The following is a 24,433-nucleotide window of genomic DNA, read 5'->3' as shown; positions in this document are numbered from 1 at the left end:
AAAATACAATATTCAAGAAGGAGGGAAGCCGCAGTCACTAGGCAAGGGAGAGGGCGATCCAGTTACAAGGTTCGAATTTTCTGCTTGCCTCCTCCCTGAAAGGCAAATTCAAACAACATAAGTATTACATAAGAGTAATTTTAGTATTATAAAAGGGTCTTTTGTACAGTTGGTAAATAACTAGCACTATTTTGTGAACACTGGGCATTAAAGGTTTCGGTGCAAATTAAATAAAGGAACAAATACATTTTTAAAGCATTTTTATTGAGCATGGAGAACACTAAAGATGGACACTAGTTAGAGCATCTAGAGAAAATAAAAATAAGCGAAGACTTGGGGCTACGTAAAACAAACTTTAATAGTTAGTTTACTTCTTTTATGAATGATAGATTTAAGTGTTTAGAGGAGTGCTATAGGCGCTCATTTCAAGCTGGAGCGCCTATTTCAGGTTAGTTGACCTCACTCGGTAATAACTTGCTTAAATCTGTATTGTGTAACTTTGATCATATGTTCATTGATCCAGCACTTTAATTTATTCCTTCTAATTATTCGTCTGTTTGCGCACCATCCTGGTAATGACATAATCTAAATTGTGGTGTGATTGCTCTGTATTCGCAATTGCCGTTGTATCACTAGGATGAGGAACTTACCAACGAAGATTATAATTCGACATCTTCCACCGAAATTGACAGAAGAGCATTTTAAGGAGATGTGTTCTCCCATTCCACCCTACGACTACTTTCGATTTTGCTCTCCTGACCCTAGTCTCGGAGGTGAAAGCTTCTGTCGAGCCTACATCAACTTCTGCGACCCGGAGTCTGTCTTTGCATTTCGCGAGCGATTCTCCGACTACGTCTTTGTCGATTTGGAGGTTTGTCAACCTCTAATTCTGTGATGTTAAATATAAGCAGGAGCCATTTTTTTACATTTTACCTGCATTGGTTGTCTTAGTAGAATGCAACCAGGTTGTGCGGTGTGTGCTTTTGCTACTGGACGTACGCTTTTTCATTCACAAATTGTTAATACCATGCGATCATTTGCGGCTTAGTTTTTGTCTTCCAGGGCTTCGTCGTTATGTTCACCATGTCTCGACTTTTTAATAGAGTTTGTAGTATGCCAGTCCACAAACGCCTTCAAAACGCTTAGTATGTCTATGAGATGCTTTAATGTCCCACTTAACTCTTGTCTTTTGACTTTATTTCACTTTAAACGATGTCTTTTTTAGCTATTGTCAACTAGATTTTCCTTTCTTTCTTTAGTTCCACTTTTGTTGAAACTCTAGGCCCTTGTATCGGGGTATTGATTTTGCGTTCTAACATGTAGTATTGGTTACACTATTCATTGTTCGCTTCAGGGGAACGAAGCTACTGCCATCGTGGAGTACGCCGTGTTTCAAGGCACACCGAATACACAGCCCTTGAGTAAAGTTGACAGACGTCAAGGCACAATTGAGGAGGACTCAACTTATCAAAAATTTCTCGCTAATCTGAACGCACCGCCGCCCGAGACGGCAAATAATGAGGAAAGTTCTGTCAGTAAACAAACAGCTAAAACCCCGTGGGAGGCGACGCTTGAAGCTCTTGAAAAGCGTGAAGCAGCCGCCAGCCAGGTAATTAAGTCTACTCATTTGTCATCAGTGATCAGGATTGTGACAAGTGCTTTTATCATAGCAAATGGAGACCGCGCTCACCCGCTTCTTAAATCTACGTCTTGAGAGATGCAAGCGCAATGCAGGGGATGATTTCAAAGGTATGAGTAGACGAGGCATGAAGGCAAGCCGAAATGCGAGAAAAGCTCGTCAACGACAAGCTGCTCTTGCCGTCGCTTCCTCCACTGCCTCTATAAATTCTGACGCAGCATTACAAGGCGCCGACGCGCCACAGAAAGCCAGTGAAAATAATACTCTTTCTGTCGGTGAGTGCGACTGGTCGATTTGCTTGAAAGTCTAAACATACCTTCTTGCCCATAGGTAGTCGAGGAGGCCCAGAAAAATCCACCTCTGGCCGTCGCGGACCGAAGTCTAATCGTCCGAATAAGTCGGCTCCTGATTCTTCCTCCTTCAGTCGACTCGATGATCCGCAGCAATCTGCGTCGACGACCTCTACAAATCCCATCCCCATGAGTGGCGGTCGCGGCGGTCGACGGGGTGGCAGACGTGGCGGTTCCAGACCTCACCACAATGACGTCCCACCCTCCTATTCCTCGCGGTTAGTTATATCCTATCATTGTTCAGATGTTTGGATTTCTCTGAGCTCAGTCTCAATCGCCAGTTAGCTGGACCTGGTCGTAACGCAGTAGATCGAATAACCAAATAAATCAGTAGTTAACCGACTTAATTTCTCGCACTTCAGACACGCGGCTACAGTATCCGAGTCGCCATCCGGTGACGGTGGCAGTGTCGGTAGTGGAAGCGGAAGCGGCCCCAAAAACCGTAGCGGTAGCCAGCGGGGAGGGTCGTTCAGACCCTCTTCCTACTATTCACGTGGTAGAACATCTGCTGGTGGGGCTGCGTCTTTTAAGAAATGAAGTTGCTTACTGTTTTGTCAATGTACTGATGTATCTTTGTAATTTAACCGTTCGTACTGGCCTTGATTGTTTTGCAAATTTTTTGGTGCTGCTGAAGAATAAGCGACTTTACCGGAGCATTGTGAAACTGGTGCAGGATCATAAAACTCACGGCTTAGCTATTCCGTTTGATGTCAAATCAGTAAGTTAACGGCGTTGTCCTGTTGTAGCGACTCTTAACTGTTTGTGTTTAGAAAAAACGTTTTGTGTATGGGTGCGGCAGAATTGCTGCAGTTGTTTCGGGTAGTCTCTGAGGGAAATGGTTGAATACTTTAATAAGGTTGTTGCGTCTGATTTATTTTGAGATCAATTGGGGTGCATCATTTGTGTGATGGTGCAATAGTCGTCATCCATATTGCTCCTAGCTGAGAATTTCTAGGGAGGAGTTTGTTACATCACGCATGTTCTTTTGTGTCTACGGCTCCCAGTAATATAAATTTGCCTCCTTTTTTGCTTCAAGTTGAACTGGATTATCCGTTAGCGTTTCTGTGACAAGACTGTAGAAGGCGTTTGTAATTCTTACTAATTCACACAATAAAGTTGGCCTCCAAATGGCGCCAGACTCTTGCGGTGCTAGTTCAGTACATCATCTCAGGAGTAGAAATTTTGCTTGTGATGAACTAGCTGGTGGTTATAAAGAAATCCAGTGAAAATATGCTTATTTTATCAAGATGCACCCCTTCGATTAGAACAAGTGCAAACTGCCTGTCTTCCAAGAATGTGTTAGAAGAGTCGTTTGGGTCGATTCAGCGTTGAGTTTTTTCATTCCATCGTGAAGCATGTGTGACTTATACTTAATTGCTTTTAAACCACGAAACAGCTCAGCAAATATAGCGAGGTGCCAATGAATGTGTGTCGCACGAACGGAAGGGAGGAAGTCAAGCGGCTCCACTTTAGAGAAAATTTTGTGCCAGTTTTAAGAGGGATCATTGAACATCGCTTAGACTGTCCTTAGTCTCCCCAGTAATTTGAATCTCCCTGATTGTTTTGTAGTATTCCAAATATTGTTTTCCCGTTTCCCAATGGAATGCTACATTTACACCATTTATTCATGCCTCTCACCTTTGTGCTCATCAGTTGGCATTCTAAAGCTATATTGAATGAACTGATCCCTCATTAACACATGGGAGTGTGTTTATTTTGTTTCTGTAACTTCTCGCCAATGTGTGCACACAGGGAGAAGTCACAGGTTGACTGACAGGTGACAATGTCACTTGCACAGACCGAAATTTCCACTCTCGTTTGGGGTCAGGCCGCCCGATGAAGGTGCAATAGGAGGGTCTATAGTGACCCGTTACCAAAACTGAGAAGTAGACAGGCAATCAAGGCCTTGCATAGCCCCTTTCCCCTTTTGAGTGTCGACCTTGGCACTTTCCATGGGCAAACTCCTACGTCAGCCATCAATACGTAGTCGGTGCTGTCAACGAAAACACCCACGGACCAACCTCGCTAGCCATCGAATATTCATGCAACTGGAAAGATGTATGATCATAGTGTCACTGATCCCTCTTGACATATCTACCAGATCTGAAACTAATTGGGGAAGGGGACTGTGTTGGTCGTCATGCATGTCCATCACTAGTCGTAAAAACACTGACCCAAAAACAGGGTCAGCTAACGAAGGATGGGGTCTAAAATACGTTCGTGGGTATAGGGTTTCCCATCTATGCCCTCCAGTTTCTTCGTACTTACGTCAGCGCTGTCCAGCCATGTATCCATCTGGGTACCATCCAGCCAGCCAGTGTTAACCTATTTGACATCTTCATGCAGGTATGGTAAGCAGTTCGTAACCAGTTTTACAGGTGGCTTACGGTCAGTGTCACTTCGGTTGTTAATAGCAACCGTGTCCTGCAGAACACGAGACTGTGGTAGTTGCCGAAGGTGGACGTCATCATTAGCCCTTCTGCTGGAAGTCGCCACATATTCTCCCATCCGCAGCACATGAACCTCCTCCGCCCCGCCATAGTTCATCATCCAGAAGCATAAATTTGGGAAGTTGTCCTTAAGGTCGGGTTCGCATTCCACTGCCACCAATGTAGCACCTCGAGGCTTCCTTGAAGTCGACAGGAGACATAGAACTAATACCGAAAATTTACTTTCTGCCTACCGAAAGGCCGGCGGCCATGCTGGTGATCGGAAGTACAAAGGCGGAGCCTAAAGGCGCCCGCTACCAAATCCAAGAGTTTAGTAGACAATCAGAATTTTACGAGATATTGCAGAGGGGTGTGTGTAGCAAATAAAAATATGTATTGTGAAATGCTAATGCTAAAGGCACATCAACGCAAGGCCGAAAAGGCTAATGCATCGCTTTGCATTTAGCGACTCATTAAAAGTCGAAAAGTCATCGCAAAGACTCCTTCAATGCATTAAAAAAGGCATCATTCCGAAGTAACAAAGTTGAGTCGGTGAAATGACTTCTCACCAATCCCATCACTCCATAACACAAAGTCTTGGAAGTATACTGGTGAAGAAGGATCTAGCAACGACGGCAACTCGGAAAAGTTGGCACCAGAAGGCTCTTTCAAGCAAACCGCTAACCTGCAACCTATGAAGACGACGGCGTCTTTCCCACCCGACAGACGCGGTCGGTGGGACGATGACACCCGTTTCGGCGGCGACTCCAAGCCCACCTTACATACATCGCAGCGAGTTCATACCCTTCTCTCCAGCTTGTGATTCAATTATTTACATTTCTCAGCATATATGGGAATGGAAACCAAAGCTCTTCGGGTTTTTTTACCTAATTCCCATTAGAACGATACATATATTAACGAAGTACCAGACAGTCACAAAGTGGATCGTTACACGCCTAATGATAACATCCTTAGTTTCAGTTGCAATAAAATGACGTCTTCCGGAGCTCATAGATTACTTAAAGAATCGCCACAGGAGGGTGACTTTGCAAGATCCCGAACTGACCCAAGGATCGAGTGCGGCTTGTGGTACTTCCGAAGGAGAGACGCCTTGATGTGACCAGGTTGGAATTTGTCTACACCTGAAAGGAATGGGAGACAATCTGGAATGTCTAAGAAATCTGCCAATCGACGAAAAAAAATAGGACTTATGTGTGCAGTCAAATTCCACTTTTTCAGTAACACTGAGTACGTTAACAATTCCTGTGCATCTCTTCCGTCACTCTTGCAGCGCAATCACTGGTAAGTTAAAGCAAAAACAAAAAAGACGTACACGGTTGAGGTCATCACCAATGATCCTGAAACTGTGAGTAGTCAGGACATTGAAGAAAGCGGAGGAGGAGGACGAAGGCCTGCCCTAGAGCCTCTCATGTCCAATGCATGGTTTTGAGGGTTTCGAATATTTCGTCTCAAAGCATTAACTGAATGAAGGATTGTCGTAGAAGCGGTTTTTACATTCACCTTTCAACGAATACAATTCTTGCATAATATTTTTTTACAAACTTCTTCTGATAAAGAGCAGTAAAGAAAATTCTAGGAAATCCCTTAGTTCTTGGGCGTTGGACTCGAGACCTACTCCCCGAAGGTGTGAAAACTCGACCACCGGGATTAGCAGTCCCTTCACTGTTTTGCGTAGCGGGTTAGCAGCCCATTCATACTTTGGATTTTCCAAGCATATTAAGTTCAACATGGAGTGAATTAAAAAGGTTGTTTTTCTTGCCGGAAAAACTAGAGCCCTTTAGCAGTTTTAGGTAAAAGGATTGCTCGGTATTTCATCACGCCTCGAAGCTCTCCCATCTTTTTCATTCTCATGCAAATGGACTGCAACCCGATGCTATTAACCTTCACCAGTTTTAAGCCACATTCTTTGGTGGTAAATCTGAGCTCAAGATGAAACAGCACATCCCATCCAGGAGGTCATGGGGTACTCAGGAATCCCTAATATTAGTTGAATTGAGGCAAGTTTAAGAAAGGAGGACTATGTGAGATGCCGCTGGGGTAAATTTATCGCGTTCTACACAAAAAGAAGGCCGAAAGACCATACATTGCATTTCCACGTCACCAACTTATTAAATGACTCTTGATGGAAGTTGAAAAGACTTGCGTGATTTAACAGACAATCAAAATCAACCTTTTTTGTATATTATTCGGACTTACAGTCATTCAGATGCCCCCTCAGTGGCCAAACTGTCCAGGAGATCTGGGATGTAGATGCCAAGAGAAAGTTTCAGCCCGTCAATTGGCCGTATCAGATGGGCACTCTAGGAAGCGTCGGAGTAGTGCACGAAACCTGGTTTTAGCAGAAGCCATAGAAGAGGCGGCATTTTGCCCCAGTATTTTTCAAGGTAAGTTAGCATTCATTTTTAATGGGAGATTGTACTTTTTAATTAGTTGCAATGACCATGCAATACTTTGATTGTCTGGTTAACTCGCAGTTTAGGTAACGAGCCACATAGGGACTCCGCTATTGTACCTCCTCCGGGTGGTCTGGTTTCTGGGCCATGCCAGTAGTCCCAAGACCTTCCACAAGTCAACAATACATATTCACCCTGAGTATTGTGCTTTGTTTCGTATTTAGGAAAGACCCAAAGCTCTATATTGATGGCGGCGAGGAGCGTATATGACCTTAAAGGACAACTGCTCCGATGTTTACTGCTGGATGATCAAACTTAGCGTTGGGGGAAGAAGTGCGTATGCCGCGGATGGGAGAATCTGCGACGACCTCAAACAGAAGGACTGAAAATGACGTCTACCCACAGGAACTACCTCAGTCTCGTGGTCTAAAGGAAAGCTTTTAGCCACTGACCATCTAGAAAAGTTCATTACGGAGATGCTTACGGTGTTTGTATGAAAATATCAGCTAATAGAACACGCCGTACATCCTCCACCTCTCTACCGGCTGGGTAGAACTGCGATAGATATGGTTGGGCAGCAGTGAATTGAGAAGGAACAGATGAAAAACCCTCTTCTCATAAAAGTATTTCAAATACCGTCCTTTATTAAATTACTCTGCTTTTAAGCAAATGGTCTTGCTACTAGGGACGAACGTACGTGATGGCCAGAACAATTCCCGCCAGCAAATCCAGTTCCCATAAGGGACAAAAATCAAGAGTCTGTGGAATCGCCAAGAAGAATCAATAACGTTGCAGTGAGATGTCTTTTTAGTTGTATGGAAATTCGATGACTGGTGCGGTTGGCTGGATGTTTATGCTTTCATTACCGACCACCTTATGATGGCTGACTCGGGTGGGTGACCAAGGAGAGAGCCGGAGACGACGCTTGTTGAACTTTCGGTTTTGATAACCGGGTTCGCTACTGTACTTGTGCAGGGTGGGCTGACCTCCAGGTCATGCCGGTCGCCACCCAAGCGCTTCCGGACATCGAGGACACATATTCTGCCCGAATATTCTGTCCTCTTTGGTCTAAGGTGCTGCAATTTTTGCGCATTTGTCTTTTTTAAATATTTGTCTGCGTACACTGTTGATGTTTTTTGGAAAATGTTAAGCAGAACTTGTATAATTTTTAAATGAAAAACACAAAATTGGCTGGAACTTACGTTAGTCTCTTAAAGGATCTTTTTGTATTGAAATAAATTGGAACACTCGAGTACATTTTAGTCATCTGATATTTCCGTACAAAGTAAGTACTCGGTGTTGTACTGCGCCTCAGCCTTCTGCGTTTCTTTTCCCATGGCCTATTTGTCCACGTTCACAGTGTAATCACTTTCTGTAACAATTGAAGTCTTAAAAGGAAGTAACATGCTTTATTTAGGCTTCCATGAAGGGACGCTAGGATTGATGTATCCTGATTTAAGGGTGTAAGATAGGCGTGTGGTTAGAGCTCGAGTTGCCGCTGAAGGCGCTATAATGCCTACCAGTGTTGAAGTAGCTCACGTATTCATCTGCGTAGTTGGGACGAATTTTATTGTTTTGCCCAATATCCATACATTACTTTGTCCGTATTTTAGACACGCGGCCGTAGCCATCGAGTTGTCCAAGTTCGCCAGAGATGGTGGTGGTCATGGTGATGCTGATGGTCTTAGTCGCCAGAAGAATTGCAGCAGTGTCGATGGTAGGGGAACCGCGTCTCAGGTGCTAAAGAACACACTAGACCAGACATGTAGTCTTGCGCTCCAGACCTACAGCTTAAAAACAAAGTAATGTAATCGGTATTCCTTTTTACTATTCCAGGCAACAGGCAAGCCTCTAATACGCATCTTTGGGTTTAGTGCATAGAACTAACACTTATTCAGTGTCCAAATTATCACTGAACACATTTTAAGTTATGGGAACCCGGAAATTGCTTATTTTCTTAACCCATAAAGGGGTTGAAAAAATACAAGCATAAATCCATGCCCCTACCGTAGTGATCTACGCCCAGGATACCGAGGAGTCTGACTTTCCGTGAAATTAATGTCATTGCGAAACCCTTGTATGATAACGCGTCAAATTTTAGACACGCCGGTTAAATGATCAAACTGCTTAAGTCCAGCGGTGACAGTGATCGTGTTTATAACGTTGACAAACATTTCGAGGATTAATCGAGCTTTAATAGGTGACAGGCTCATTCCTCACTTCACGATTACGGATTTTCCGATGATAATGCCCCCTTAAGCAAATGGTGAATTTTCCTACCACCTGTAAGCTTTTGGAAATAGCTTTCTGACCATTTTCAGTAATTGTTCTTGCCTACCCAAATTCACGAGAGCTCAATAAGTTATCACCACCATTTATTTATGTTTATGAATACAGGAATACCAGGTGGGTAGATGTGATGGTTAGAGCCTCGCAGTGGCTGCGTAAAAAATTAAAGGAATGTGATTTCATTCTGTCAAAGCTTAAAGTCAGAAGTTTTATTTATTAAACGTTGATAAAAAATTTTAAGCAAAACTTGAGGACCTAACTCAAAGCTTTTAAAAGTTGTTTCCCTTATAGTGATTTGGTATGGTGCCTTCAGACTTCCCCGAAGACGAAGAGAGAGTAGGTCTTGCGACTACTGCCATGACCTGGAGGCGAGTCCACCTTGCATAGGTACAATGGCCTAGCTCCTAAGTGGACTTTTACTAAAACTGAGAGTTAAATAAAGAAGGTTTTAGTTGGACCTCCTCCCCTGTTGTGAGCGTCAGCCCTAATGCTCCCCTTAATCAACCTCCCGCATCAGCCATCACAACGTAATCGGTGCTGTAAGGAAAATACTTGCTAACCAACCGCACCAGTCGTTGAATTCTTCATGTAACTGAGGTGATACTTGGCTGAAACGTCGTTATTCCGTTTAGGCTACTCCACTAGGTCTGGAGTTCTGTCCCATTTGGAAAGTTCATTTAGAGAAGGCGGAATGTGCTGACCTTAACGCGTGCCTATGAGGGATGCTGGGCTAGAAACAGTCAAGTAACAAAGGATGACACTGAACATAGTTTCTTGGGGGTAGGGTCTGGTGTCTATTCCTTCCTACCACTCTGTTCTCACCTCCGAGCTGCCTAGCCATATCTATCTGCTTCCTATCCAGTTAGTGGAGAGGTGGAGGAGGCATCGCAAGTTCACTTAATCGATGTCAGCTTACAGGTACCGCAGACTGCTCCGTAACGAACTTTTCCGGATGGTTCACAACCACAGGTAGTGTTGCCTCAGTTGTTAATGTTATTCCTGCAGAACATAGGACATCATTTTCAGCCCTTCTATTATGGGTCGTTACCGGTTCTCCCATCCACAGCAAAGTGCGCTGCTTCTGCCATGCTACGGTTCATCATTCAGCAATGGAAATCAGGGCATTTGTCCTTTTGGATCGGGTTCGCTTTTCATTGCCACCAATGTAGCGATCCAAGCTTTCTCTGAAGACAAAAGAAGCCACAATACTTAAACAGGCAATGTATTATCGGCATAGAGAAGGGCTTAAGGCTACTGGTATGGCTTGCAGGCCAGGCTGCTTAGAGAGGTTACAGTGGCAGAGACCCTAGGTGGCTCACCACTTAATATAGAGGGTCAAACAAACAACTAGTGTACTACAGAAAATAATCAGGTGGCATTAAAAATTTCTATTTTATACAGGTCAAAAACAAGTTTAAGGGGGTGAAAATAGGGCCTCTACGTTTAACTCTAACATTTGAGAAATTTCAGCCGAGAATTTTTCATTATGAGTGGACCATCCTTAGGCAACTTGAGTCCCTTTGCTATCGTTGGTAAATCCATACACCTTTACTACTTTAATGGAAGTTTTGAATGTGGAGTAAAATAATATTCCCAAGTTTTAGCACTCGTAATAATGTTAACAAGATAATTTCAGTCCTCCCTCCCACAGCACTTTCGCGATCCTTTCGCATTGGTCAAAGACGGAAATTCTAATTTGACATCCAGAGTGGGCTAACTCTCTGTAATCGGAAATGTTCGTAACTAGCTGAGTTCCTTATTTCCATAGAAGAATTTGCCGCCTGTACACCTGCGTCATACTTGCTATTGTGGGTAGGTAGGGCCTCCTGCGAGCCAACTGAATGTTACCGGGAGTGAATGTCGTATTTCCGACTTCACCCACAACATTTTATCGCAGAGACGACCACCTAGTGGAAACAATTTTCCTTGTAAAAGGGGAAATCATGCGCTACGGTGGTCACACAAGCAGAGCTAGTAAATCCTGATTTATCTAAATTTTGCGTCAAATATTTGTGAAAGCGAGAGTAGCGAGGTCTTTTGCTTCATATAAGAGTTTAGCTTTTCCCATATAAAACCAGCGGATAAATAATTCTGCTTGATGGAGTGAGTTCAACGGATACAACATTAAGACGATTACAGCAGGGGGAATTGGCCATCATGTCATCTAAATCTAAGGGTGCCTTTCTGCCAATCATTGAATTGTATACACTATTCAACTGGTTAGCCTCTTGTCAACAAAAGCGGATCTAATGTAACACATTGGTTGTTTGTTTAACTCGCGGTTTTGGTAAGGAGACCGCTTGGGTGCTCCACCACTACACCTTCGCTGGGTGCCATTAGTCCCAAGCCCTACTGCTTCTTGACTAGATATATTCTGCTGGAGTATCGTGTGTTCGTTCGTCTTCAGGCAAGTCTCGGGGCGCTATATTGATGACAAAGGAAAGCAAACCCATTCCTAAAGGAAAGCTAGCCTGATTTATACTGCTGGGTGATAGGAGGATCTATGATGTCCCCCAACACGAGGGCTGAAAATAACGTCTACTTTTGGCAACTACCACAGTACTATGGTCTGTGTGATAGCTATTAACAAATAAAATGACACTACCCATGGTTGTGAACCATCTGGAAATGTTTCGCCATGGAGCTCACAGAGGTTCCTGCATGAAGATATTAACTGTGTGAACTGGCGATACCTCCACCAATTTCCTACTAGCTGAATAGAACCCAGGTAGACAGGTATGACTGGACAGCACTAAGGTGAGTATAAAGTGGCAAGGAGGAGTGGAGGCGAAACCGTGTGTTTAATCCCGTCCTTTGTTATTTAGCTCTGCATTCAGGTCAGTATTCTTACGACTAGCCACGGGTACACGTGATGGCAACCACATTTCCTCCTGCCCTAATCCGGTTCCCATACGGGACGAACTTCAGGATCCATCGATGTAGCCCGGACGGATCAATGACGTTTCGATTAAGTATCTTCTCATTTACATGGAAAAATGATAATAATACGGTTGGTTAAGGTGGGAGGTTGACCAAGAGGAGCACGGTGGCGACGTTCAAAATAGGAGAGGCGGAGTGTGTTACGTTTGGTGGTTGTTGAATTCCACGTCTGTGTCTTGCGGGCACTTAAGCCTCAGCATTTGTACTTCCGCTGGGTGACGTGGCCTTTGGGCCATGCCACTAGCCTCAAGCCCTACCGTATGTCGACAATGCATGGTCTGCCCCACTGTTATATCATATTGTGTCCTCAAAAAGTCTCGGGGAGCTAAGAAACTAATTTAGCAATTATTAAATAACAGTGAATTCCAACACTTCATAATAGTTAAGATGCTTGTCCCTTACAATGCACCTTAGGCGTCACCGCGTTTGTTTGTTAAAATCTCCGCCTTCGCATGAAACCGATTCTGATAGAAGTATATGCGCAGCATTGGACTTATCCTTCTAACAAATTATCTGGTTTAAACCTAACCTCACATTGATCCAGGCACTCAACTCTACTGGACCAGTAAGAAGTCTCACGCAGGACTACGCTTATTGGTAAAAGTGAAAAGGTACTCATGTCGGATCCATCTCAATTAGCTCATGCCGCTAGATGGCGATGATGGATCATCTACTTTGTGTGGTTAGCAAGTCATGATTGTTATGGCCTGGTAAAACCTTATGCTCTTTTAAAGTCTATCAATTTTAGTTGATAGTAAGACCGTTCTGGATGCACATAGGTGAGACCATCTATTAGGAATCGGCAACCCTTCCAGTCACATGCTATGACATGAACCTAGGCCGTGACCAGCGATGTGTGATAATACCTTCAAATAGACAGAACATTATTATATCGTGAAGTTCAAGCAGAAAGCATAGCATTCGGACGGAGTGATTTGTACTTCTGGCGTTGGCCAAATACACTTTCATCCACGATTAGGGTCCTGCTTAGTTATTTACTCCGTTCATGTTTACGATAACGTGCATTCGATGAGGGAGTTTATTAAGTCTTGTATCCAAAAAATGGATGCGGGAAAGATCAACAACTTCATCACCATCAGTGATCGTGATTATTAATTAGTTTCCCTTGAGAAACCACTAATTGGGGGTAACTGAGGTCGCAATAAAGTCATGTTTGTGGTGCAGTATTTTACAGGGAACAAAATAGGTTCCCTTAGCGGGAGGATGGAGCATCTACCATTTCTTCCCACTCCTCGTAAACATCCCCTCATTTCTCGTTATAAATTATTCACTCGGAGAAAATATAAGCAGTCGAGTTATTACTTCCACTTTTCCCCTTGGAGGGGAAAAGTAACGCACAATTTATTGTCTTTGCGTGAGGACGTAGGTATGACTAAATTCATTCTTATTTCTTACTAGCTAGGCAGTACTTTTCCAAACTGAAGCATTTCAACGCTTGAGCCCTTCAGTAAAACCATGCGTCGAGGTGATTTTGTCGTGTATTACGGTGGAGAGGTTGTTGAATTTTAAGGATGATGCTGTAGCTCCCCAAGACTTCCCTGAGGATGAGAGAAGACACAGCACTCGGGCTTGGGAGCTAATGAGATGGCTCGGAAGCCAAGCCGCCTTATGGAGGTACAATGGTGGAGCACTTAAGTGGCCCATTACCAAAATTGAGAGTTAAACAAATAATTAATGCATTATAGGTGCATTCTGGATCACCATTTGTTGCCAAGTAACCTTCTAATCTGCCCATGCAACTCAAAGGTTAAGCGCACTTCTAAAAATGAGTTTTGTGTAGGCTCTAGTTACCGTTTTTACTAACTCCTCTGTTTCTTCAACTCATTCTCATTTTAAATTGCACAAATGTTCTACTAAAATGTAATTTATCAACCAGTGCTGGAAAAGTTTTGCAAGTAAAATAAATCAGGCTATATGTTCCAGTATTCGAAGTCTTTTACTGGCAAACAATTAATCATATTCAAACCATGGGGTGTGTCAGCCTGAGGTACCGTAACACTCCATTCACTCGAGTATCTCATACTGTTGGCATAAATCGCATCTGCTTACCATTTGTTTTTAACCTGTGACAGGTGTGACATTATTGCTCTCTCACAGGATTACCTGTGTAAACATTTATTGTCACGGTTACTACTACTCCCTGATCACGAAGACAAACATGAGCAAAAACCTTTCCAATAAAACGTACTGCCGAGAGGAAGATACAAAGTGTTCTCTTGTGACCCCAGCGACTGTCGCATGGGGTCTGTGGTCAGCCGCTCATTAGCACTGCAGCTCCCAAATTCACTCATCCATCACCTCAAGCAGCGGAGGTGAAGGGACTCAAGAGCCTGGCGGCACTACTCCGTTAGTAGGGCGTCGGTGATTAGTAACTCAAGGCAACATCACTTGAACTCCGTATTTAGGCGGTTGTCAACGCCGCTTGACAAACACTTGAGCACCGTTTTGTTCCCGTTTGTAGGAATAAATTTACGTACCAAACATCTAATTTCCTTCGATTTTCTTTATCAAGTTCAAACTCCTCTGTGTTCTTCTAAGGAAAGGGAAATCACATTCTCGGGATCGCTTCCGTGAGAGAAAGAGAAGAACGCCGCGGTTGACTTCCTATTCATCTAGTAATTCATTATATTAGTCGAGCAATATGTGAACCTGATCAAGCTTTCCCCTCAGAATTATCTTCTTATGTAAAACAGCTTTATGATTGACTTTGATGGCTTTTAGCAAGGGAAGTTAGGCAGTTCCGTAGTTCCAAAATCGGTGTTTACTGCATCCACTCCTATTACCCTTGATCATAGTAGTAAACATTGTAAGCGCCTCAATGGGTGTGGACCTTTCAGTGTTTCGAGAAGGGGATTATTTGATTTAATTATGCCTTGAGACGCTAATTCTTCTGTCTTTCACTTTCAACCGAGGGGGCTGACTTACATCTGGGAGTGGAAAAACATGAATGGAAGACTAGAAGGGCAAGACAATTGAAAAAAAAAAACAATGCCCAGAGGAGTGAAGCAAACGCGCCAGGGAGTACCGGAGCCACTTGATGTTGTCACTGTCAATGCAGAAATGACGCTGTGTGGGTGGTCACACACATGACAAACTGACGTCAGGATAAGGTGCGGGTGATGTATGAGCTCGCCATTGTTCACTACTCTTTCCCTATCTATCTCTTGCAGCGTTTCACATGATAGTCTACCACTTTGTAACTTTCAGGGCCTTTTAAACATTTCAAATAATTTTTTATCCCGACAGCTATTTTCGGCAGGCTATAACAGGGAAGAGGGGGAGAGTTGCCTTGTGCAAGCCAGTAGTTCACACTGGAACCAGACCCAAGAGTTGCAGCCAACGGAAACTGACTAAAGTGCAGGACGTAGGAACAAGGCTAAGGTGTGGAGGGAAGAACCCGTTCAACTGCTAAAAAATCTCATATTTCTCCATTAACCAAGTGACTGCACTTTATTTTACTCCATTGTTCTGTAAGGAACAGCGGATTTCGCTTTATCTCTCGAAGCAATGGAACCATGTTCTGGCCACTTCATCTTTCTTCTACGTCACTCGCATTTCCCAAGTGTCCAGTCTATTTCGCATGCGATCATGCAGTTCTCCAGCCATTAACATGTCAAGGTAGAAATTGTCAGTTGGAGAAAGATTGGGTGAATATGAAGGATGCGGCTGTAGCTGCCATCCCGTGCAGGAGTGCCAATTCTCCTCTGGGCAAGTTCTACGCTGGCAAGTAAGCATGATGGATTGAATAATCATGACCATTTCTAAAGCAATTTCCCTAACAAACCTCTGGGTGGCGTAGATAATCTCATCTGTAATTGTTGCTTACCCTCCAGCACGTAAACGGCTCATGGTGAACAATCGTACTTGCAGTCTGCAACGCCCTAGACATGTATGGCTTTCCGGGAATGAAGTGATGCCTTCTTAGTGAGTCGTTTGGCCATGAACAAAAGTTCGCTCACAATACATGTACTAAAGCCCAAAAGTCATTTATTATCACAGGTTAATTGGGCGGTAAACGCCCTAGAAACAGCACGTTTGTACTGCTTATCGCCGCCTTTTGGTGCATGACCTCTGGTACCCATTACCTCAGCAGCTTCCACTACAGCTTCCCCGTTTGATGTAGGCGGAAGCGAATTGTTGCATAATTCGCCTTCAACATTAATGAAGGCTGTTCTTAGTACACCGATCTCAATCCCCTTTCCTTTTCTTCCTTACCAAGGATGGAGTCCTGCTGAACTTGATGCATTCAGCTTCGAACAATGCAAAGCCCATCACCAGAAGGGAATGAATGTAAGCTGTTTCGTTAAATCAACTTCTCCCATTCATTTTCAAAACTTGTGTCTAGGAATTCTCTTACACGACACCCGCAGCGATCAAGTGGGCTTTCGCTGCACAATGTCAGATAGGTTCTAAACTACGTCAAGACGATGAGCGCTAAGCGATAATTACCTTCTCAAAAGTGTTCAGCCCTATAACAATTTACCTGGAATTTCCTGCAAACTCAGTTTCACCTAGATTTCTTTCGTAAACCAATGGTTTTCTTTTTCAGTGACTAAATGCGATATTCCTACAAGCCACTTCCTCGCGCTCAAAATGTATATGATAGGTTAGACTGCCAGTAACGTAGTCAGGCACAGATAAGTGATGGGTAGTCAGCCAAGTCACATTAATAAGGTTGACGCGTAGGAGCCCACTCCAAACCTACATCTAAATGATGTTCGATGACTCGTCTTCACAACGCAAGTTTGGAATAAAAACCGGTCGGGAGGCAAATCACACCTTTCCTTACAATAATTTGCGAGACAAGATCTCACATACACCGCATTGTCATCAGGTACTAACGTTTATTTCCATATCAAACAGCCTAAAGCGTCACCAATACTTCATCATGAAATAATGGAAAAAAAGTACTCCATAGCCTCTACGTGGTTAAGTGATAGCCAGACATCGACGACCCAAAAGAGGGGTCGATTTTTCGAAGAAACGTAACTCCTTATACCGTTGACAACATTGGTCATCTCAATTATTTACTAGAATCAACACAAGACGAGAACCACGAGCAAACGCAAGCGATACTGGTCAAAAACATAACAAATATCAGAAATAAGCAGCTACAGACCCAATGCATCCTAATAAAACAAAGCCAGAAACATAGCCGAACGAATTGTCTATCTAAAAAAGAGGCATTCAATGAGACCGAAGATGTGCTAAGTGTAAAGAATGGTAACAAAACATCAGAAGGACGAACCGACATCCAGCATTTAGTCACCCAACCAATCGACTAGGCATTGTATACGCCAAATTCCAACAGTAAAGCTCGAAGAGTATTGTATTTAATGCACGATTATGTAGTATATACACCACGCAAACAGAGGGATCTGCAATAAGCACAGGAAATACCGGTCAAAAGACCTACTGACAAGGCAATTCTTGCCAACGCTGGTGACGCTCCGGAACAAAGTCGACTATTTTCACATGAACAGCCTGGTACTTCTCGTTTTTGGGAGGAATGAGAATTTTCTTAAAAAGGACGCGATCACCCGCCAGAGGCACTACCTCACCATCAATACTACACAATAACTGTTCGTATTACATATTTTAAACTCACTCGAAAACGTGAACAAACAAAAGCTCTCCGTTGTCCGCTTTAATAAAGCCATGACCCTTCTCACGACAGAAGGAGGTGATTACGCCTCCTTCTTCAGTAGCTTCAGCGGCTCTTGCACTCTGCGAAAATGTTCGATTACGTTTATGGATGATTGGACTGGGGATCGAAGGCAAGGGAGAAGAGGGTTCACCGGACTCAAACATCACTCATCAAAACCAGAAGCATACGAACTATTGAAGTAACCGCCACAATCGAGTTTAGAAAAGCACGTGTGGACGGACCAATAAATAACAAGGACCTAATAAATTGAATATTTAAATAAGCAGAGAAAGGATCATTAAATAAGTACAGCAAAACCTTAGCCATGCTTGTTGACATTTTTGCCTATATTACTAGTTACTAAGCACTATAAAAGGTGAGTTATATGTGGTACATGTTTTCAAAAAAGGTACACTGCTATACCTTATGTTCATTTAATAAGAACCTTAAAAAGATTTCAACAAATAAATTTACCAATCGCTTGCCAAAAACTTTCAACTTTCGGGTATGCAATTACTAACTCTGGATAGTCATAACCTGCATAGTTAAAAAACCAATACTTTCTTATTGTCATATATTGGAAATTTTATGGAGGAAAGTAAGTCTGACCTACTAAGGTACACGCATGAGTTGTACGCCTTTACGACCCGCTACCCACCAGCTATCACAGAGCTGCTATCTTTCAGCGTCCATCAAAACCTAGCCTCAAGTTCAACGCAAATGAAGTATTTCAACGCAAATCATTTGCCGCATTCATATTTATGTAAAACCACAAGGGTGTAAAAATGCAAATTACAAGCTTGGAGAGCTTTGCTAGACTAGAAAAGCCTACCGCTTTACCTTTAGGCTTCTGCTTCTGTAGTAGTGACGATTGCCTCGTAGGTCCAGTGAATCTTTTAGCACGTTAAAGTGGCATAACGGGATGTATACTATTAATATGGAGAAAGACGAGGAGTGTACTATCACGAAATCTAGGCCTGTGAGGCAAAGCGCAAGTTCAGTATGTCGGGACGAAGTTGCTTTTATGGCCATATAAAGGTCAAGCATCGACCCCGACATTTCCTCTAGTCGACTGTAATACGATAGTGGTTTATCCCTCGGTTCTGGTGAGGCGCCACCTTTGTACTTTGAATTAGCCCCCTTGTACCTCGCTGGCTGGGGCTGGCCTTTTGGACCATACCAATAGCCCAGACACCTTCTCCGTGCTGAATATATATATTCTGCCCGAGTATTGTGTCTTCTTTCGTCTTCAGGGAGTCTCGGGACGCTACACGACAGTCGCAACGCTGCCAGTGCACGGAAAATAACAGTAACATTTGTTAAATTATCGCACACATAAATGTATTTGACCACCTGTGACTGACGCATCCTGCCAACTACCCTGCATCTAATGCTTCGTTCAATTTATGAACCGCATTGGGAAGGTAAATACATTGGATTAACACTGCTCAAAGCCAAAGGGGTACCTTGCTTGGCCAATTAGCAAAGCCGTTTCATAAAAGCCATAGTGGTGTAGAAGATTGCGCATCACATAGAGAAGGACTGTGGACGGCTATCAGCACACTTAAAAGTTATTATTAGAACAGGACCATCATCTACAGGAACACGAATGCCTGCGCAGCCAAACGCACAGTTAGGCCACATAATTTAGCAAAGTGCTGGACCACCACGATAATTATGCTAGGTGAATGTGTTTTTATTTTCGTGTGCATAAGACTAAAGGCTTTGTGTACAATACCCAGGTGGTAGATCACGGTTTCTCTCGGCATTTTTTTTAATTTTTTTAATTCTGTTTACATTCATTAATTGGTTTAAGCGACTTCTTATTAAATTTTATGGCGGCATTTGTTATCATCGACTAATTCTACCAATAAGAGTTCACCTAACTAGATCCCATGTTCACTTTCTTTCGTTGTGCGCGTGCTGTCGCGTGTCGAGGGGGTGCCTCCGGAATGGCGACGGAAGGTTTAAGTAAGAAGTGGGTTATGGGTACATCTTATTCATTTCACATTATGCTCCCCTCCGTCCGTTCACTTCATTCCCATTTTCATTTTTGGGATCAATGTTTTTCTGAATTAGACCCACTTTTCCTGACCAGTGTATACCTTAGACACCCTTTTTCTTTGTTATCAATTTCAAAGAATAATTTTAGCCATCAGTATACCTTTGTCGCTGTCTCATAGTTTGACGCTAATTACTCTTAAATACTCAGCGCCCTAAAAAGGCAGTTGAAAGCTGCTGAAAAACAGAAGAAAAAGGCCGAGTCAGTAGTCAACTCTTTGAATCAAAGACCGAAATCAAAGGCAGCTGCGGAGGAGGAGCTCGATGCCACTGTAAGTCACCATGTCTTGTTGGTTAATTCACATCTGATACTTGTGTATCTGTTACCTTTTGCCTTTAATTACTTTAGCAATACTTTGAAATGCGCAAAGCTGCCATTCAAAGAATGAAGTCTGGTCCTATTCAGCCTTATCCACATAAATTTCATGTCACTCTCAGTATCAGTGACTATATTGAGAAATACAGCTCCTTGAAACCCGGCCAGCATTTGGATGATGTTGAAGTTAGCATTTCAGGTGAGCTATAATTAGATTTTCGATCCTATAGTGTGCTTTTCCCACAATAACGTCAAACACTAAGTTCGGCATTGTGGTTGTGCATTTGTCTTGACTTTTGCTATCCAAAAGTAGTAATCGTTTCTCTATGTATACAGGCAGGATTTATGCTAAGCGTGAGTCTGGCTCCAAATTAGTATTCTACGACGTGATGTCGGAGGGCAAAAAGTTGCAGGTGATGTCCAGCCTGAACGAGTATCACGCAGAGATGGAGTTTTACGAAATCAATGAGATGCTGCACCGTGGTGACGTGGTTGGGGTTGTGGGAAAGCCAGGGAAATCGAAGCTCGGTGAACTGTCCATCTTACCCAAGAAGATGGTTCTGCTGGCCCCCTGTCTGCAGCAGTTGCCCCATCTCCACTTTGGCCTTAAGGATAAGGAGACTCGTTTCAGACAACGTTACCTTGATCTCATAATGAACGATGACGTCCGTAAACGCTTCATCATGCGGGCGCAAATTATTGACTATGTGCGTCGCTTCCTCAATTCCATGGGTTTTGTTGAGGTGAGGGTCTTTTTTCACATTTTAATTACAGCGTTATGTGCTGGTAGTGATGTCCTCCCGTCAGAAGCAAACTGTGGATCCTTTTACGTCACCCACGTTTACTCGGCACTCGGCGGCACCGTACGGCAATTTGTGATGGTCACGTTTCTACTCCTTAAACCCTTTTACTAGATTTATTGAGGTCATTGTGGATGCGGGTGCTCCTAGTGAGTCTAGCGTTCAATATCGGCGCTCTTTAAAATTGATTTGGGTCCTGCACCATGCGAGCCCATGGCTGATTAAGTTTACTCTACTTACAACTACTGAGACGGATCAATCTCATTCTCACTTCTTTAAAGGCACTTTAAGGTGTGAATATTCCGATTAGGCATATACAAATTGCTGTTTACTTCTGACAGTAGCCTTAAGCGCCGTCGTTTTGTAGAGGGAAGGCATTCACTGTACTGAGGTTCGCAGTTGATCCAATTTTCAACCGACTATTCGTCACTTGGGTGTGTTGGGCAAGTATTTGGAACTTATTCAACCGATTCCTGTAATATCTTTCACCTTTTCATTAAAGGTTGAAACTCCCATGATGAGCATACTGCCTGGTGGTGCGGCCGCCAAGCCCTTCGTTACGCATCACAATGATTTGGATCTGGACCTCTACTTACGCGTATCACCCGAACTCTTCCTCAAGATGCTTGTCGTAGGTGGAATGCCGCGTGTTTACGAGATCGGCAAACTCTTCCGTAACGAGGGCATTGATCTCACTCACAACCCAGAATTCACCTCGTGCGAGTTTTATATGGCTTTTGCTGACTACAACGACCTCATTACAATTACTGAGGATTTGCTCTCCGGTGAGATCTTTTCGCTTTGTCGTTGCTCAGACAAATACATTTGGCAGAAAACTATGCAGAATGGTGGCAGAAAGTGGGATTGGCTGGCTTTCCAACTATACTTAGTCACTGGGTTGTCGTACCTACGTCATTCTCCGCATGCGACTGGTTAGTCAGTCCAAGCGTGGGCGGTAGTATTCGGTGATGCGCCCAGATCTCGCCCTTCACACGCATACTTGACGTACCAATTTCGTCATTCTGCTGTGGCGTCATTGTCTGATGCATTAGTCGCTTTCGGGTACTCCTCCCATCCTCCCCGAGTGGCACATTTCAGTTGTTTTCTCAAAAATGCTGTTTAGGAAGATGGGATGTATGGAGAAATAGTAATGGATGTGCAGTCATCAATTTTCATGTTTGACGGTTTGGCCAGTCGCGTGTGCTAGTTGCGTCTAGTTTTTCGTGATTCTCTATTTCTGATATAAATTTGTATCGCATTTCCCTCTGCTATTCACTGATGTGTGACTCATCATTTGAACAGAATGTGAATTTACGAAAAAAGTTACCTTTCCTTACGCCGTTTTGCATTTAGAGTGAGAATGAGACTTGTCTAGTACTTTCTCATACGTATTTAGGTTGAAGTTGTTACATGCACTCATGGTGGTGATTTTTTTGCGTCTAAACGTAGTAGGTTCATTTGAAGATTTTACGTTGGCTCCGCAGCTCTTAGCCTCAAGCTTGGATGAACACGCCTTATTGAGATGTAAGCATAGTTCAGAAACTAAGGCGAATGTAATCTAACAGAGGATTTGTCATTGGGTATCGATAACCCGTTGTGCATTTTTTTTCTCTTTGGTGTGCAAAGGCAAACTTGGGCAATGATTATTCCCTGACTATCATGGATGCACTGCAGATGCTTAGACACGCGATAGGAAAGTTTAACGGAACATGGCAGTTTAGTAGCTTGAAGTTGATAGTGGTCATGGCGTCGAGGTCACGCCTAATTAAAGCATGATGGTTCTTTTTTTCTTTCCTTGAGCATAGGTATGGTGATGAAGTTGTTCGGCACCTACAAGGTGACTTACCAGCCGGAGCCCGACATGCTCCCACAGGAGGTCGACTTTACGCCGCCCTTTAAACGTATCGACCTCTACGAGGCTTTGAAGGAGTACTATCCGGGTGCGGAGTTCCCACCTCCGGAGACTCTTCACACCGAGGAGGCTCGTCTCAAACTGGTAGCCATTACTGAGAAATTTGATATTCAATGCAGCGAACCAAAAACCTCTGCGCGACTCCTGGACAAGGTGAGTTTTTTCACATCCTAATCCCTAAAATGAGTTCTCGCGGTTCTTTTGCTGTTGTTCAACTTCACAAAAACTTTCTGCTAAGTTAGGAAATTTCTAGCAATATGGCTGTGCTTTTCTCAATCTTGCTGCAAGTATATGAGGTTAATTGCCTTCCTGAACGATTGTTTTGATTAAGTGGATGTGTGTGCTTGTCTCTTTCCTCTGCCAGCTTGTGGGTGAGCGAATCGAGCCTCTATGCGTTAATCCCACCTTCATCATGAACCATCCGGAAGTTATGAGCCCTCTGGCCAAGTGGCACCGCTCGCGACCAGGTCTCACTGAGCGCTTCGAACTGTTCTGCCTCACCAAGGAGCTTATCAACGCGTACACTGAGTTAAACGACCCCGTCGTCCAGCGTGAACGCTTCGAGGAGCAAGCTAAGGTAAGTGCTCGTGCCCTGCATCACTCAGGTGCCGCGTTTTCTTTCTCGCCTTCTTCCTCTTAAGTAGCACCGAACTATTCTTTATGACTGCAGGATAAGGCCGCGGGAGACGACGAGGCAATGTTTGTGGATGAAAACTTTGTGAACGCTCTCACCTACGGTCTAGCTCCTACCGCAGGCTGGGGTTTTGGTATTGACCGATTCATGATGTTCATGTCGAACACAAACAATATTCGAGAGGTCATCATCTTCCCCACCATGCGGCCGGAGGAGGGCAATGCTCCCTGTGAGGCATTGACTGACGCGAAAAAGCCGCTTGTCAACTAACAGGCATTTGAACGTTCATCGTGTTATTGTTATTTCGTCTTTGTACATTCGTGTTCAGAGGAATTTAACTTCTTGTTGTCTGTTTACTGGACTTGCCTCTTCTTGGGGTGGAGAGACATTGCATTAGGCTCTCGACAACTGTGTTTAAGTTATAATTACGTTATGTTACATTCAAATTGTAGTTATAATTACGTTTACCAATATTTTTCACGTGATTATTGACAAGTTACTTTTTCTCGTTACGGCACTCTTTACCAACCAAGTGAAAGTAAGATATTTTTAAATACAGGGTAATCAAATGTACTTGCGCGACTTTGTCACCAAAACGAGGTAATCGCAGAAACAGACCGACTGATCTTTCTCTCGTGAAGCGTTTTATCTCTCGGATTAAGGAAACCTTGCCTTCGTCACCTTTCCTCCCTTCTACTTAACTCTCGCTTCCCAACTGTCTATTCTATGTCGTATGTGATCACGCGGTTTCTTGTCTATTGCCAAGGTAGCAAGCATCAGTTGAAGAAACAGCAGGCGAACTCGGGGGATGCGGTTAGTTGCTGCTGTCCCGTACGAGGGTGCCAACCTGCCTGCGGGTAAGTTCTGTGACGAGACACGAGGTTTTGCGTTGTCTTATGCAAACAGGACACAACAAGCCTTCGTTCCATTGACGGAAGCCATCTAATTGTTTTACCATAAGAAAGGCCAGTTTTGAGGACT

General features: G+C 43.6%; 3 protein-coding genes across 3 annotated transcripts; 2 read left to right on the top strand and 1 right to left on the bottom strand. All coding sequences in view use genetic code 11, as the record gives it.

Annotated features, from left to right (window-relative positions):
- Positions 1-637: 637 nt before the first annotated feature.
- Positions 638-10,060, top strand: EGR_02817 (Regulator of nonsense transcripts 3A; the record flags this gene model as incomplete). Its single annotated transcript, XM_024492066.1, has 9 exons — positions 638-871; positions 1,355-1,609; positions 1,671-1,914; positions 1,970-2,269; positions 2,352-2,500; positions 4,243-4,335; positions 5,014-5,237; positions 8,446-8,549; positions 9,984-10,060. The coding sequence occupies 9 exons, from the start codon at positions 638-640 to the stop codon at positions 10,058-10,060; spliced, it is 1,680 nt and encodes a 559-aa protein (XP_024353560.1).
- A 7,434-nt stretch (positions 10,061-17,494) lies between these two features.
- Positions 17,495-17,893, bottom strand: EGR_02816 (Cold shock domain-containing protein; the record flags this gene model as incomplete). The annotated part of the gene is made up of 2 exons (XM_024492065.1): positions 17,495-17,651; positions 17,691-17,893. 2 exons carry the CDS (start codon positions 17,891-17,893, stop codon positions 17,495-17,497), a joined length of 360 nt encoding a protein of 119 aa, XP_024353559.1.
- A 1,731-nt stretch (positions 17,894-19,624) lies between these two features.
- On the top strand, positions 19,625-24,398 carry EGR_02815 (Lysyl-tRNA synthetase; the record flags this gene model as incomplete). Its single annotated transcript, XM_024492064.1, has 10 exons — positions 19,625-19,707; positions 19,942-20,062; positions 20,140-20,305; positions 20,443-20,849; positions 21,409-21,691; positions 22,712-22,971; positions 23,183-23,395; positions 23,489-23,681; positions 24,219-24,309; positions 24,359-24,398. 10 exons carry the CDS (start codon positions 19,625-19,627, stop codon positions 24,396-24,398), a joined length of 1,857 nt encoding a protein of 618 aa, XP_024353558.1.
- Positions 24,399-24,433: the final 35 nt, after the last annotated feature.

This window comes from Echinococcus granulosus (genome assembly GCF_000524195.1).
Source record: "Echinococcus granulosus chromosome Unknown EG_S00013, whole genome shotgun sequence".
Classification (NCBI taxonomy): Eukaryota; Metazoa; Platyhelminthes; class Cestoda; order Cyclophyllidea; family Taeniidae; genus Echinococcus; species Echinococcus granulosus.
The sequence above is the reverse complement of the archived record's forward strand: the minus strand, read 5'-3'. Positions and strand labels throughout refer to the sequence as shown.